Source organism: Arachis ipaensis, chromosome B3 (assembly GCF_059453495.1).
Source record: "Arachis ipaensis isolate K30076 ecotype BB chromosome B3, ASM5945349v1, whole genome shotgun sequence".
Lineage (NCBI taxonomy): Eukaryota > Viridiplantae > Streptophyta > Magnoliopsida > Fabales > Fabaceae > Arachis > Arachis ipaensis.
Window position 1 is genome coordinate 20,502,548 of NC_142438.1, and position 12,569 is coordinate 20,515,116.

The 12,569-nt window shown below is 31.8% G+C and overlaps 1 protein-coding gene and 1 long non-coding RNA gene across 3 annotated transcripts; one reads left to right on the forward strand and one right to left on the reverse strand.

The window, feature by feature from the left end:
* The first annotated feature begins 211 nt into the window (after positions 1-211).
* On the forward strand, positions 212-3,266 carry LOC110270019 (uncharacterized). 2 transcript variants are annotated; one of them, XR_002358983.2, is made up of 4 exons: positions 212-913; positions 988-1,063; positions 1,154-2,570; positions 3,032-3,266. It is a non-coding gene; the product is annotated as an uncharacterized LOC110270019 (long non-coding RNA). The 2 variants fall into 2 exon arrangements; XR_015907141.1 differs by having other exon boundaries at positions 1,154-1,275.
* A 4,109-nt stretch (positions 3,267-7,375) lies between these two features.
* LOC107629903 (putative GPI-anchored protein At4g28100) lies at positions 7,376-10,278 on the reverse strand. Its single transcript, XM_016332847.3, has 2 exons — positions 9,203-10,278; positions 7,376-8,073 (listed from the first exon to the last, which is right to left on the reverse strand). The coding sequence occupies exons 1-2, from the start codon at positions 9,857-9,859 to the stop codon at positions 7,753-7,755; spliced, it is 978 nt and encodes a 325-aa protein (XP_016188333.1). The 5' UTR covers positions 9,860-10,278; the 3' UTR covers positions 7,376-7,752.
* Positions 10,279-12,569: the final 2,291 nt, after the last annotated feature.

Here is a 12,569-nt window from a genome sequence, read left to right on the forward strand (position 1 = left end):
AAATTAGACTACTTGATTTAAAAGAAAATTAGTAAAATTGATGACCAAATAATATTTTTAAATTAATTTTAAAGAATTAAATTAGATTTTTATTTAATACGCTATACCCTAATTTAATTAAAATTATCAAATTTCAATTTACCCAAAATCCCTAATTCCTAATCCTAAATTCTCAAATTAATTCAGAAAACCCTAACCCTTTTACCCTAACCCCTCACCGCCACTCCCACTAACCCAGCCCCAATCCCTTCAGAAAGAAAGAAAACCAAAAAGGGAGAAAGAGAGAGAATCAATGAAGGAGAAGAGATAGGGAAGGGTGGGGGACTGTCCGCCCGCACTGCTGCCATCCTGAAACACGCCGTCGCCGCCGTTGCAGAGAGGAGAACAAGGTACCGCCGTGCTCTTTGCCGCCGCTGTCGAGCAGACTGTTCGAGAGGAGAGAGCGCCGCGAGCCAGGGATGACGCGAGGAAGAGGGGGAGCCGTCGTGCTTTGTCGCTGCCAGCTCCGTCGCATCCTGCACCGCCGAGGGTCCCGTTCTTGTCAGATCCGTCACCGTCCAGCCGTTGCTGCGAGCTTGCTGCCGTCGAGAAGAGAGTGAAGCCATCGCGACCATTGTTGCACTTTGCTACTGCCGCGTCTCACCAAGCCGCTGCTGGAAGAGGAGGGCTCGGCAGTTCTGCCTCTGCTTCTAGTTTCTGGAATCTGAGAAGACGCCAACGCCACTACTGGAATTATTGTTGTTGTTCTAGCCTTGCTCTATATCCATTCTGAGCCATAACCATCGCCGTTAGGCTGACACTGAGGCCTTCCACTACCACCAGAGCTGCCCAGAACCACTACTGTGGCTGCCATGGAAACAGAACGGGTACCAGAATCTGACAACGCCGCTGCCGCCATTGAGATCCACCATCGGTAAGGGTTTTTGAGTTTGGTTTACCTTCGTTTGAGATTCTGGAAACCTTATTGTCTCTGCGTGTTGGTTTCAGTCACCATCGAGCAGAGCCGCCATGGAGAACTGTCGCCGCCACCAGAGCTGCCACTGCTCTGTTCTCTTGCTTATTTGTAAGTACAGTAAGCTGTTCCTCATCCCGAACCTCTATAGTTGCTATTCTGTTATATGTTTCTAACGTCCTTGCAATGTTAATGCTTTAGGATTGGGTTTTGATTCTTGTGTGTTGAGATTAGAGTTGCTATGATTGCGGCTATCGCGGATTGCGCGCTAAGAGAAAAGGGTTTCGTTGACAATGTTTGGATTTTGGGTTCGGCTTGTCGAGGTAGGGGCGCTTTTCTTAAACTTGTTTTACTTCCCATAGTTGTTATAAATCGATATTAATGCGTAAAATACAATTTTTGTGATTTCGTAAGTCTTATGAATTGAATTGAATTATTTTGGATGAATGAGATTACTAGTTTGATTGATAGATTGATCGATTGAGAAAGTTGGATATTTTGATTAGTTGATTGATCTTGTTAAAGTGGTTTTCCTTGTATTATTGGATGAGATTTATTATTAGCATTTAGTTTAATTTTGAAAATGGTTTAATTCTAGAAAAGATCTAATATTGAGATTTGATTTGATATTGAACCCGATTTGATATCGGAATCTGATTTTAAAACAAATTTGGAAAGGACTTGATATTTGAAAACGGTTTGTTTATTGAGAATAATTTACTATTTTGGAAATGGTTCAAACAGGGTTTGAGGAATGGTTTGGTTTGAAAATGTTTGAGAAGACCGAGAATTCTTAATTATTGATTGATGCTGTTGAATGAAGTTGCTTTAAATTGCGATTTATATGATTGGTTGATTGAATTCTCGATTTTGTAATTTTCTTGGGTTGGGTATTGTTGTTGTGATAATGGTCATTGGAAGTGATTTGAATGATTAATAGGCGTTGGTTTGATTTGGTTGGGACCTAAACAGGGTGGTAGAATCCGAATTTTAGAGGAGATACTGCCAAAATTTTATAAAATTAGAAGTTTCGTTTGAAGTAATTATTTTAAAAGATTTAGTTTTAAACATTATATAGTTTAAGATTAATTAAGTTATCAAAGAAAGAATTACGTTTTGTATTGGGATTGTTAATGAACGGAATGGAAAGAAGGATGATGAGGATTTTCTTTGAAATATGATTTTTGAATGAATTTGGAAATGAGATGTGGATTAATGAATGATGATGATGTTGAGAATGATTCAGACATTGATGAATGTTGAATGGATTATTCATATGGCTTATGAATTTGAATTATCTGAGACACGAGTTTTCCTGGGTAGACGTAGTGGCTTGCCACCACTTGCTCCAGGTTGAGACTCGATACTCTGGTGACTCTACGACGTAAGGGTGATCGGGCACTTATAAATTCTCGGGAATGGTACCCCCATTGAGCGATTTGATATATATATATATATATATATATATATATATATATATATATATATATATATATATATATATGAGAAAAAGCTATGCATAGACTCATGGGAATGCGCGTCGGGGGACAGTCTAAGGTTTTCGGACTTGTCGGGTTGGATGGATAACCGACAGATGAGCTCATTAGCCATAGGACAGGTATGCATCATATGCATTTGTATGCTTTGCTTGGGTTTGAATTCTGTTTTGGTTTGCCTAATTGTTAAACTGTTATTAACTGCTACTTGAACTATTTGCTGTAACTGCTACCTAAATCTGTGTTTTTCTTGTCTGATTTGCCTGTGTTTGTCCTGGTGTGCTACATTTGAGAATGGACTTTGGTATTGAATTAATGATTGTGTTGATTGATTGCGTGGTTGGTTTTTTATTAAAATTTTCTTATAAGAAAAGAAAGGTTTTGGATTTTTTGAAAGGTTAAACCTTGTTTCTTTGAAAATGTTTTGAACGATTAGCTATTGGTTTTTAAAAGATTCATAAGGCAATGATAATCATGAGCTTGAAAACAGTTTTCTTATTAAATAGCTTCTTATGACAATTCAGAAACTCCGTGGTGAGACCGTGTGGTTGGGTTCTCACCCCCTACAACTTTACCTTTTCAGGAATCGGAAGAAGGAGCATTATGGAGAGTTATACCACGTATTGGTTTATATGATGTTGTGTTAATTAGATAATCTTTTTTTTCTCTCGTCTTATTACAATTTTTTAAGAGGAATAGGGGTTGTATGTTTTATATGTATATTATGTTATAAGCTATTATGTAAGAAGTCTTGTATATAAACATATGCCTGTTTGTTTTTTTTTTTTTTACCTAAAGTATTTAGTTCTGATTTTTAATGAAGTCAGCGATACAGTATCGAGTCAAAGGCTCCTATTTTAATATTAAGTATATAAAGTTAGTTGTAATACTTCTTATTATCAAAATAGCGCAACAAAAAGCGTAATATTCTGATAATGAGGGTGTTACATATGTTGTTATGAATCCAATTTTTCATAGTAGCCGTAAGCATCTCGAATTAGATCCACATTTCCTAAGAGAAATGGTGAACGAGAAGGAATTATATGTTGTGAATATTCCTTATCAAGATAAACTCTCAGACATGCTGACAAAGCCTCTTTCAGAGAGAATGTTTAATGTGTGCAAATTTGGTATAAAAAATTGATAAATCAAATTTTAAATTGGAATTTATAAACTTTAATTTTATATATTTTTTTTATAAAAAATGATTACAATATTCTTATTATAAAAAATAATTAAAATATTTATATTATATTATATATATTAATTTTAAAAATTCTAAATCTTAATTCATAATGGCTTAGAAAGAAGAAAAGGGTTAAAATTTAAAATTATAATATAGGTGAATGCTACTCAACCCTTTCTAAAATAACATGTAAGTTATTCTTTATGATGTGTTAAATTTTAATTGGTCATTATCTTAACTATAGTTTGATTATTTTGTAATTTATTATTTGAAATGTGTAATGGTATAATTTCTTAAAATATCAAAATCTCACTCCCGTTAATTGAAGCACATTTTTACTCCTCAATTCTTTCTTCATCGGGTAGCTTCGATCCTTCCAAGCATCGCCGACCGTCATTTACTGAACTCTCACAATCTCTCTTTCTTTAGTGTATCATTCCTTAACTACGTTGTTAAATTCTCGTCATTCCTAGTATTCTCGTTCTAATCCCTCTTTCTACTGTGGATCACTCTTTACTAATATAATTAATAGTTAGTTTCATTATTAAATTTTTTATTAAAAAAATATATCTTTATTTAGTTACATAATAGAACATATATTCATATGTAAAATATAATATAATAAAATAAATCTATTTAGAATATTTAAAATATAATTAAAATCATGAACATATAAATATAATAGTAAAATTTGTATTCTAAACAAGTAAATATATGCTCTATCATACATAAATTATTTAAAAAAATTGGATAAATTGTTAAAATTAATAACAAAAATTTAAAATGATAAAATTCAACTTTCTTATTGTATTTTTTATAATATTTTATTCTTTTAATTTTTAATTTATTAGTATTTTATTATTTAATTAATGATTAAACAAATTATTTTTATGAGAAATTATTTTTTGTATTATCTTAAAAAAGAGACCAATATAACAGTTTAAAAAATAACGTAAAAATAATATTTTAAATAAAAAATATTTAATATTAAAATTTTTAAATACAAAAATAAATTGTATAAATATTTAACAGATAAATATAAAATACATGTCTAAAATAAATAAAACATATAAATAGAAGTACTTTTGAGAAATAGAAAATTATTTTTATCTGTTTTAAATATCTATACAATTTATTTTTACATTTAAAAATTTTAATATTAACTATTTTTTATTTAAAATATTATTTTTACGTTGTTTTTTAAATTGTTATATTGGTCTCTTCTTTAAAATAATACAAAAAATAAATTTTCATGAAAATAATTTGTTTAATTATTAAGTAAATAATAAAGTACTAATAAATTAAAATTTAAAAGAATAAAAATACTATAAAAGATACTTGTAAAAAAGTTAGATTTTATCATTTTAAACTTGTGTTATTAATTTTAACCATTTATTATTTTTTTAAATAATTTATGTATGATAAAAGATATGTTTATTTGTTTAAAATACAAATTTTATTATTATATTTGAATATTCCTGATTTTAATTATACTTTTAAGTACTCTAAATAGATTTATTTTATTATATTATATTTTACATATGAGTATATGTTCTATCATGTAATTAAATAAAGATATATTTTTTAATAAAAAAAAATAATAACCAAACTAACCATTAATTATGTTGATAAGGAGTGATCCACTGCAGAAAGAGGGATCCAACGAGGATAGAAGATGTTGATAAGGTCAGCACTGACTATATTGGGAAGGATGGCAAAGTTACGGACGACGAGAATTTAAGGACATAGTTAAAAGATGATGACGACGATGTTGGTACTTTTTTGTCACGACGGCGATGTTTGGAAGAATGGAAGCTACGCAATGAAGAAAGAATGTAGGAGTGGAAAGGTGCTTCAATTAACGGAAGTGGAGTTTTGATAGTTTAAGAAATTATATCATTACCCATCTCAACTAATAAATTAAAAAATAATCTAACTATGGATAAAATGGTGACCAATTAAAATTTGACACATCATAAAAGGTAACTATGTTATTTTAGAAGGAGTTGGATAGAATTCACCTTATAATATATGTATAATAAGAGTATTTTATCATTTTCTATAATAATAGTATTGCAGTCATTCTCTATAAAAAAAATTAATTTAGATCGGTTCAAGATTTAGTTCATCGATTTTTTTATCAAATTAATTTTTCTGATTTAATTTTAACAAAAATAATACCATTTAATCAGTTGTACATATATATATATATATATATATATATATATATATTAAATTTTAATTATTAAAAAATATTTTTAAAAAATAATATTTTAAACATCTTTATCTAAGTGGTTCTCAAAAAATTAAAATATTTGAAAATTATATCAATGCCCTTAGTAAAGATATTTTATATATCTTTTTAATAGCATAAACAAAACGTTTGTAATTGTAAGCCTAGTCACGGACTTGTGTGAATATGGCTAATCCAATCTGCTAAACACAATTTGGCAAGGAATCTTTTATCTTTAATAAACGAAGTGAAATGAAAAGGTGTCGCTTGTGCCTCAGTTTGAATTTTGATGCCATTGGACTACAAAACGACAGACATTCGGCCCCAATATTCTCTCCCTAACTCGTGAAACGACCCATTGAAGCCATGAATTTCTAAGTAATTTAGTTAATTAACATCTTAATTAAATTAAAATCATGTTTGGGATTCCGATTTCTGAACGAACCAACTGGTCCCCTTTGAAGAACGTATCGAGATATTGTTTCTTCTTTGTATTTTTCTGTCTAAAATTGTTACACACATTTCTTTATTTAGCTAAGTCGACCAACATACTCAGTCATCATTGGGACCTGCTCCTTCACTGCTTTACCCAAGCTGAGATAATTTAATTACTTAATATGTTATTGGTCATAGGACTACGATAATAAAATAAAGTTTTGAACTAACAAGATAATTCTAAACTGAGGATCCTACCTATAGAGGTTTCAAAATGTATTTACGATGGAAAATAAATAAAGAAAAGTCTAGGAATTAGCAACTTTTGTGTTTTCTGTCCAGCACTTAACCATCAAAATAAAAGTGAGTGATTTTCCACCATTAGATATAATCTCACACCATTAAAAATACTATTAATGGCCAATTAATGATTACAAAACACCAAAATTACTGGACCCCTAGCATTCCTCAAATAACAATAATTTCACCATTTAACAGAGGTCTCACTTTGCTTCCTTTTTTTTTTTTTTGGACGGGCACTTTGCTTCCTTAAGTTGAGGGTACGATACACTTGTAAACATAGGCTCAAAGTTGGCCAATTCTACCATGAAGTGCATAGAATGAAGAGAAGTATTTGATCTTATTTCAAAAATAAACAAAAAAAAATAAAATGATATCTTTCATGTGATAGCTATCTAATTATCCATCAAAGAATATTTTCATTTTTTCATTTCTTCATCATTTTCCCTTTCCACCACAGCATGTACTATGACTAAGTTTTATGAATTCTTTTTCTTTCATAGTTATGGTTTCAGATTAGTGCATTGCCTACTTTAGTCAAAATTTGTCCATACCCTATTAACTAATATTTAGCTAGCTCAAATAATAAACGGGTTGGTCAAGTGAAAATAAGCTTGCACACTATTCATTAATCAACGGGGTTTTCCCTCATAGCTAATCAAATTATTCCTATTATTATAGATCGCACTTTAGACTAAAAACAACTTTTTTATTTTTTATTGAATAGAATGAAGCAATGATCATTGTAAAAAATTAATGACCTGATTCCACGGTGAATATTCCAAGTTCCAACTATTGATTGATAAAAGATCATAAATCAAAATTGGGAAAAACAAATTAAGAAAAAGGCACTTTTTTACAATGCAAAATGTGAGGCCTGGTATTTACTAGCACCCATCATGTACAGATATAGAGGACATGTCAATGGAATCTGAATCCTGAAATTTACAGTGATCAAGCTAGCTAGACACCAAACCCAAACCCCCCATCCAAAACTAAGCCAAAAAAGTGTCAGAACCAAACCACTCCTAATCTCATCGCTGGTTTTGTCCATTAGCTCACCCTTCACGTGATCCAAACAGCCAAGAAACACGGCCATAAGAGAGAATAAAAAAGTACCCTCATAAGGAGGGACCCCTTCTTTGTTTCCCTAAACAAAAAGGGCATAAAAAATGAGAATGATGGTGACCAAGGAATTGGACGGCCAGGATGGGGCGTGGCCTGTGTCGAACTGGAGCGAATCAACGGCCAGCGGCATGTTCTCTTGATCGGGGCTACATTTTGATTCGTGTGGGTGCGCGCTGTACATGATTGCCCGCAAAACGGCCGAAACGGTAGGTATGTATGCCGTTTTATTCTTAGCGAGAAGCCACGTCAGCCCCATTAGTTGACAGTCACGGTTGAACATCCTCTTTACCCTTGAAGATTCACCCCCTCCGCCTCCCTTCGTCTCGTTCTTGTAACCCTTTAGCTGCAGAAATCAAACATTGCTGCTGTTTAATTTTACTATTCAGGATATATAGTAGGTAGAATATCAAGTGCACAAACTGTTTGCAATGTAAAAGGGAAGAAATGTAATCAAAAGAGAGGAAAAAAAGGTGCTTAAAGGGTAAATAAAACAAGAAAAGTTTGTAATAATTGGAGTGTGCACATGGTAATGTCATTTTCGCATGTTGCCAACCCTAAGAAGAATCCCCCTATTGCGAGGATAAAAAAACAACAACAAAAAAAACACACAAGACTAACTGACTCAGGCTATAGTGCATAACACCCCAGATGAGATGACTTTCAACTTCACTTTTCACTTTAAATAAAAAATAACCCGCCATCAATAGATATATCAATTTAATTTTCGTGTACTTGTAATTTTTCTAATTAAATATCTAATCGTATATTATTGGGATTCGCTAAACCAATGTTGAAATAAAATAGAAAATTTTAGTGAAAAAAGTAAACTTTTTTAGTTTATAAGGATGATAAAAGTTACTATACAATGTCTTTGAATTCCATAAACTGAAAAGTCTAGAGAGCATCAATTTTATTCAATTTTAGCCTGCATATAATCAATAAAAAAAAAAGTGAACCATTAAACAAAATTTTACATCAATCTTATACCATTAAAATTATTATTTAAAATTATTATTGATAGCTATTTAATAACTACAAATCACAAAAGCTGCTTCTATAAAACTTTCCTATTGCAAAACCCATGTCACTCTAGCAACTAAATATGCTAAACTCAACTACTAATTATTTTATTTTAAACATCTTCAAGACACATACATTTAGACTCTAGATATATATATATACCCAACCTAACTCACAAGAAGTACAATAATGCTTCTGGAGTTTTTTTTTTATAAATAAAATAAAATTAGTGCGAACAATAGTTATTATTTCTTTGGACATAATAAGTTTATACTAAAAAAAGCAGATGAATTTACTAAAAAGTCCAATTATATAAAGCAAAAATGAATGATTGAAATAGCTAAAACTCAATAATAATAATAATAATAGTACTAGCTAGCAAGAGTAGTACAATTATTAGTATTAATATTTATAGTGATGGTGATGAATATGAAGATGATTAGGGCGTGGACCTTTTGTAGGGCACCAAGGCACTTGGTGCAACCAGCGTAAGAAGCGTTACGACAATTCTTCTCCAAGTCACGAACGGCAACAGTCGGCGTTGCGTTTCGATGAGTAACCGAAACGTTAAACGCAGCGGGGCAACTCAGCGAGCTTATCTGATGAAGCCTGATTCCACAGAAGCACAGAATGGCGTCGCAACTCGCATTCGGCTGAGGGATCCTTATGTTGCGGCTCACCAGCGAGTCCTGGAGTGAGTTAACACACTTCTGTGAATCGTCCGGCATCATCGGAAGCTCGCCCGAGGAGCTGGACGAGGAGGAGGGAGAGGGTGCGGGAGCAGGAGGAGGGAGTTGGAGGGCGGACCGGGCGTGTGCGGCGAAGAGCCAGGCGGCCAGAACGGGGCAGCAGCGGCTGCGGTCGAGGTTTTTGCCGCAGGCGGCGTTGACGCCCCCGAAGAGTTCGTTGGAGAGGTCGAGGCGGCATGGGAGGGTTTGGGTTTGAACCGGGAAGGCGGGGACGGTGTTGGAGGAAGAAGGGTTTTCGCTGGGTTCGACCGGCTGGTTGGGGTCGCTAACCGGTTCCGAGAGAATACCGGCATGTGAGATGGGGAGAAGAAGTAGAGGGAGTAATGAAGTGAAGAAGAAAATGGATGTGAATGATTGCATTTTCTCTTTTGGGTTGAAACTTGAAAAGCAGTGAGGAAAAGGAGTGGGGGAGAAAGAAAAGCGTGGAAATTATGCGTCTTTTCTTAAAAAAAGAAAAAGAAAAGTATTGGGATTATGGATAGAGAGAGATTCAAGAGATATTCAAAAAGGTGAAGGGAGATAGTAGTAGACCTACGATTCGTGTGTGTTTTGATTTCAGAATTGTAGACCCATGATATGATTTGATTGGGGCATTGCGGGAAACAACAACACAAGAAAAAGCATAAGAAAAGAATCAAATGATGGCTAAGAGAACCGAAGCTGTGGTGAGAGATTGAGAGGATGGCATGGGGTAAAAGTTTGCTTTGATTTGCTTTGCTTTGTGTTTTCCCTCTCTCCCAAGTCCCACACTGTCTCAGTCTCTCTTTGCTCTGTCACTCAAATGTGCCTCTATGTGCGCACACATGTATAAATAATGCAGTAGTATCATTTTAGAATTATCAAAAATATTATTTTATCCATTAAAATCAATTATTAAATATAAATATATTATATATATAATTTAATTTATTTTTAATATATATTTATATTTTAATATATATTTTATATTAATGATTAATTTTAATAACTAATTTTAATGTATACATAATATAGTTGAAGAATTAATTATATTTTATTTAGCTATAATTATAGTTTTAAAAAATTGAGATAATTTAATTTGAATTGTTTGTGTCTCTGAACAAAATTTAGGGCACTATTGATCCTTTTAAATAATGATGAGTTTAGCTATTATCTGTTTTAACATATTTTTAGAGTACATATTAATTAAATTTTTATATTATAGTTTATAACATTTTATGAATTTTTTTAATTGTTGAGTTATAAATTTTGTTTCTGTTTAGGGTATTTTATAAAAAAAGAATTAATAAAAATACAGTTTGATGGACATAAAATTTTGACAAGATATTAATAATTAAAATAAACATTTAAAATTGTATCAATATTATCATTTTAAGTTTGTTCATAAATAAAAATAAAAATAAATACAAATTTGGCCTTTATAATTTTGGATGAAAACCAAAATCTTTCTTAACGTCATCATTTATTCGAAATCGTTCTTCACGTTAAATTATTTTTAAAATTATATTTTTATTAATAAAAAGACAAATTTACTCCCAACAAAACAAAAATAATTATATCTCGCCTCACTATTATCCCTAACCTCAAGCTTTGTCGTCATTCTTTTCAAACAAGAGCTTTGAGTGTCTAATTAAAGATCGTACAGCCAAATAATAATAACAATCATGAAAATCATAGGTATATATAAAATAAAGAGAGAACTGCCACTAATTTCAGAATACGATATTCAAAGTTAAGAAGAAACGAAGAACTTGGAAAGAAAACATTGGAATCAATTGAATTATATAGGTAAGAAACGTGCATTATACAACACAGTGAAATTAATTAGGAGGTTTTAGAATGAGCAAAAAAGAGAAAAGCTACCAAGTACGAATATTTTTTTGAATTGTCGTATCTAAGTGTCGCACACATTTTAGATATGACATTTATCGATATTTACTTGACACATATATCTATTGTATTTAATTGTGTCTTAATAAAAAAAATAAATTTTTTTTCGGACACACATAAATATCATCACATGTCAGCGTGTCCAATCTTATTCTTAATATGTATTCTTGAAATAAATTTAGAAATAGTATATATTATTTATTAAAAACAAAAAAAATTAAATACTTTATATAATTAAAATAAAATATTAAAATAATTAAAAAATTAATTTATATTTTAATATTAATAAAATATCAAAATATCATTACAATTTATCTAAAAAATACTTTATATTATATTATATTATATATATATATATATATATATATATATATATATATATATATATATATCCCAAGTGTCTTATAAAATTTTAAAATTTATGTGTCAGCGTGTCTAGTATCGTGTCATGTCTCGTGTCCATGTCGATATCCATGCATTATTAGAAGAGAAGAAAGAAAATTAGAGAGAAGAAAAACATGCATCTTATGAAAGCATAGGGAGAATTAATTAAGGTGTTTAGTGAGTAGCGTATAGCAATGTGTTTAAAGAAACTAGAGAATTAGTGTGTTAGTTGCCTCAAAGAAGAACACCTTCTATTTTTCTTATGCTAGGCAAATGTGTTCAAATTTCTGGCCTTGCACCGACCATCTAATGGACCGTGGACGTGAGGAATGGGATCCCCAAAGCGACCCGCCCTACTAAAAAAGTTCGCAACCAAGGGAGATTAGCGAATTACGGGATAAGATCTAATAGAATCTGGTTCGAGGAGCCGTTTCAATTTCTGTTGCTTTTGTGTCAACCCGGAAGGAAGTGTGCACAGAAGGGATTGTTACCAAGTACAGAGTCAGACTGGCATCTTCTAATGGAGAGAACTCTCAGAAAGAGAAATAGAAAAGAACTCACTATAAAGTAGCTTTTGAAAGAGACATTGAGAGATAGGGTATCTTGTTTGATTTAAAATAAAAATAAAGATTGAAATATTATAAATTATTTAAATAATACATTTCTTTCTCAACTTATGTCAAATTTCACCAAACTTCATCCCATTTCTCTCCTGTGCTCGAAGAACTGAGTAGTGAGGACACAAACCGTCCGTTAACCCCTCCGCCAACACCGCCGCGTAGAAGACTCTCTCGTTGACTCTAGCGCACCATAGCGT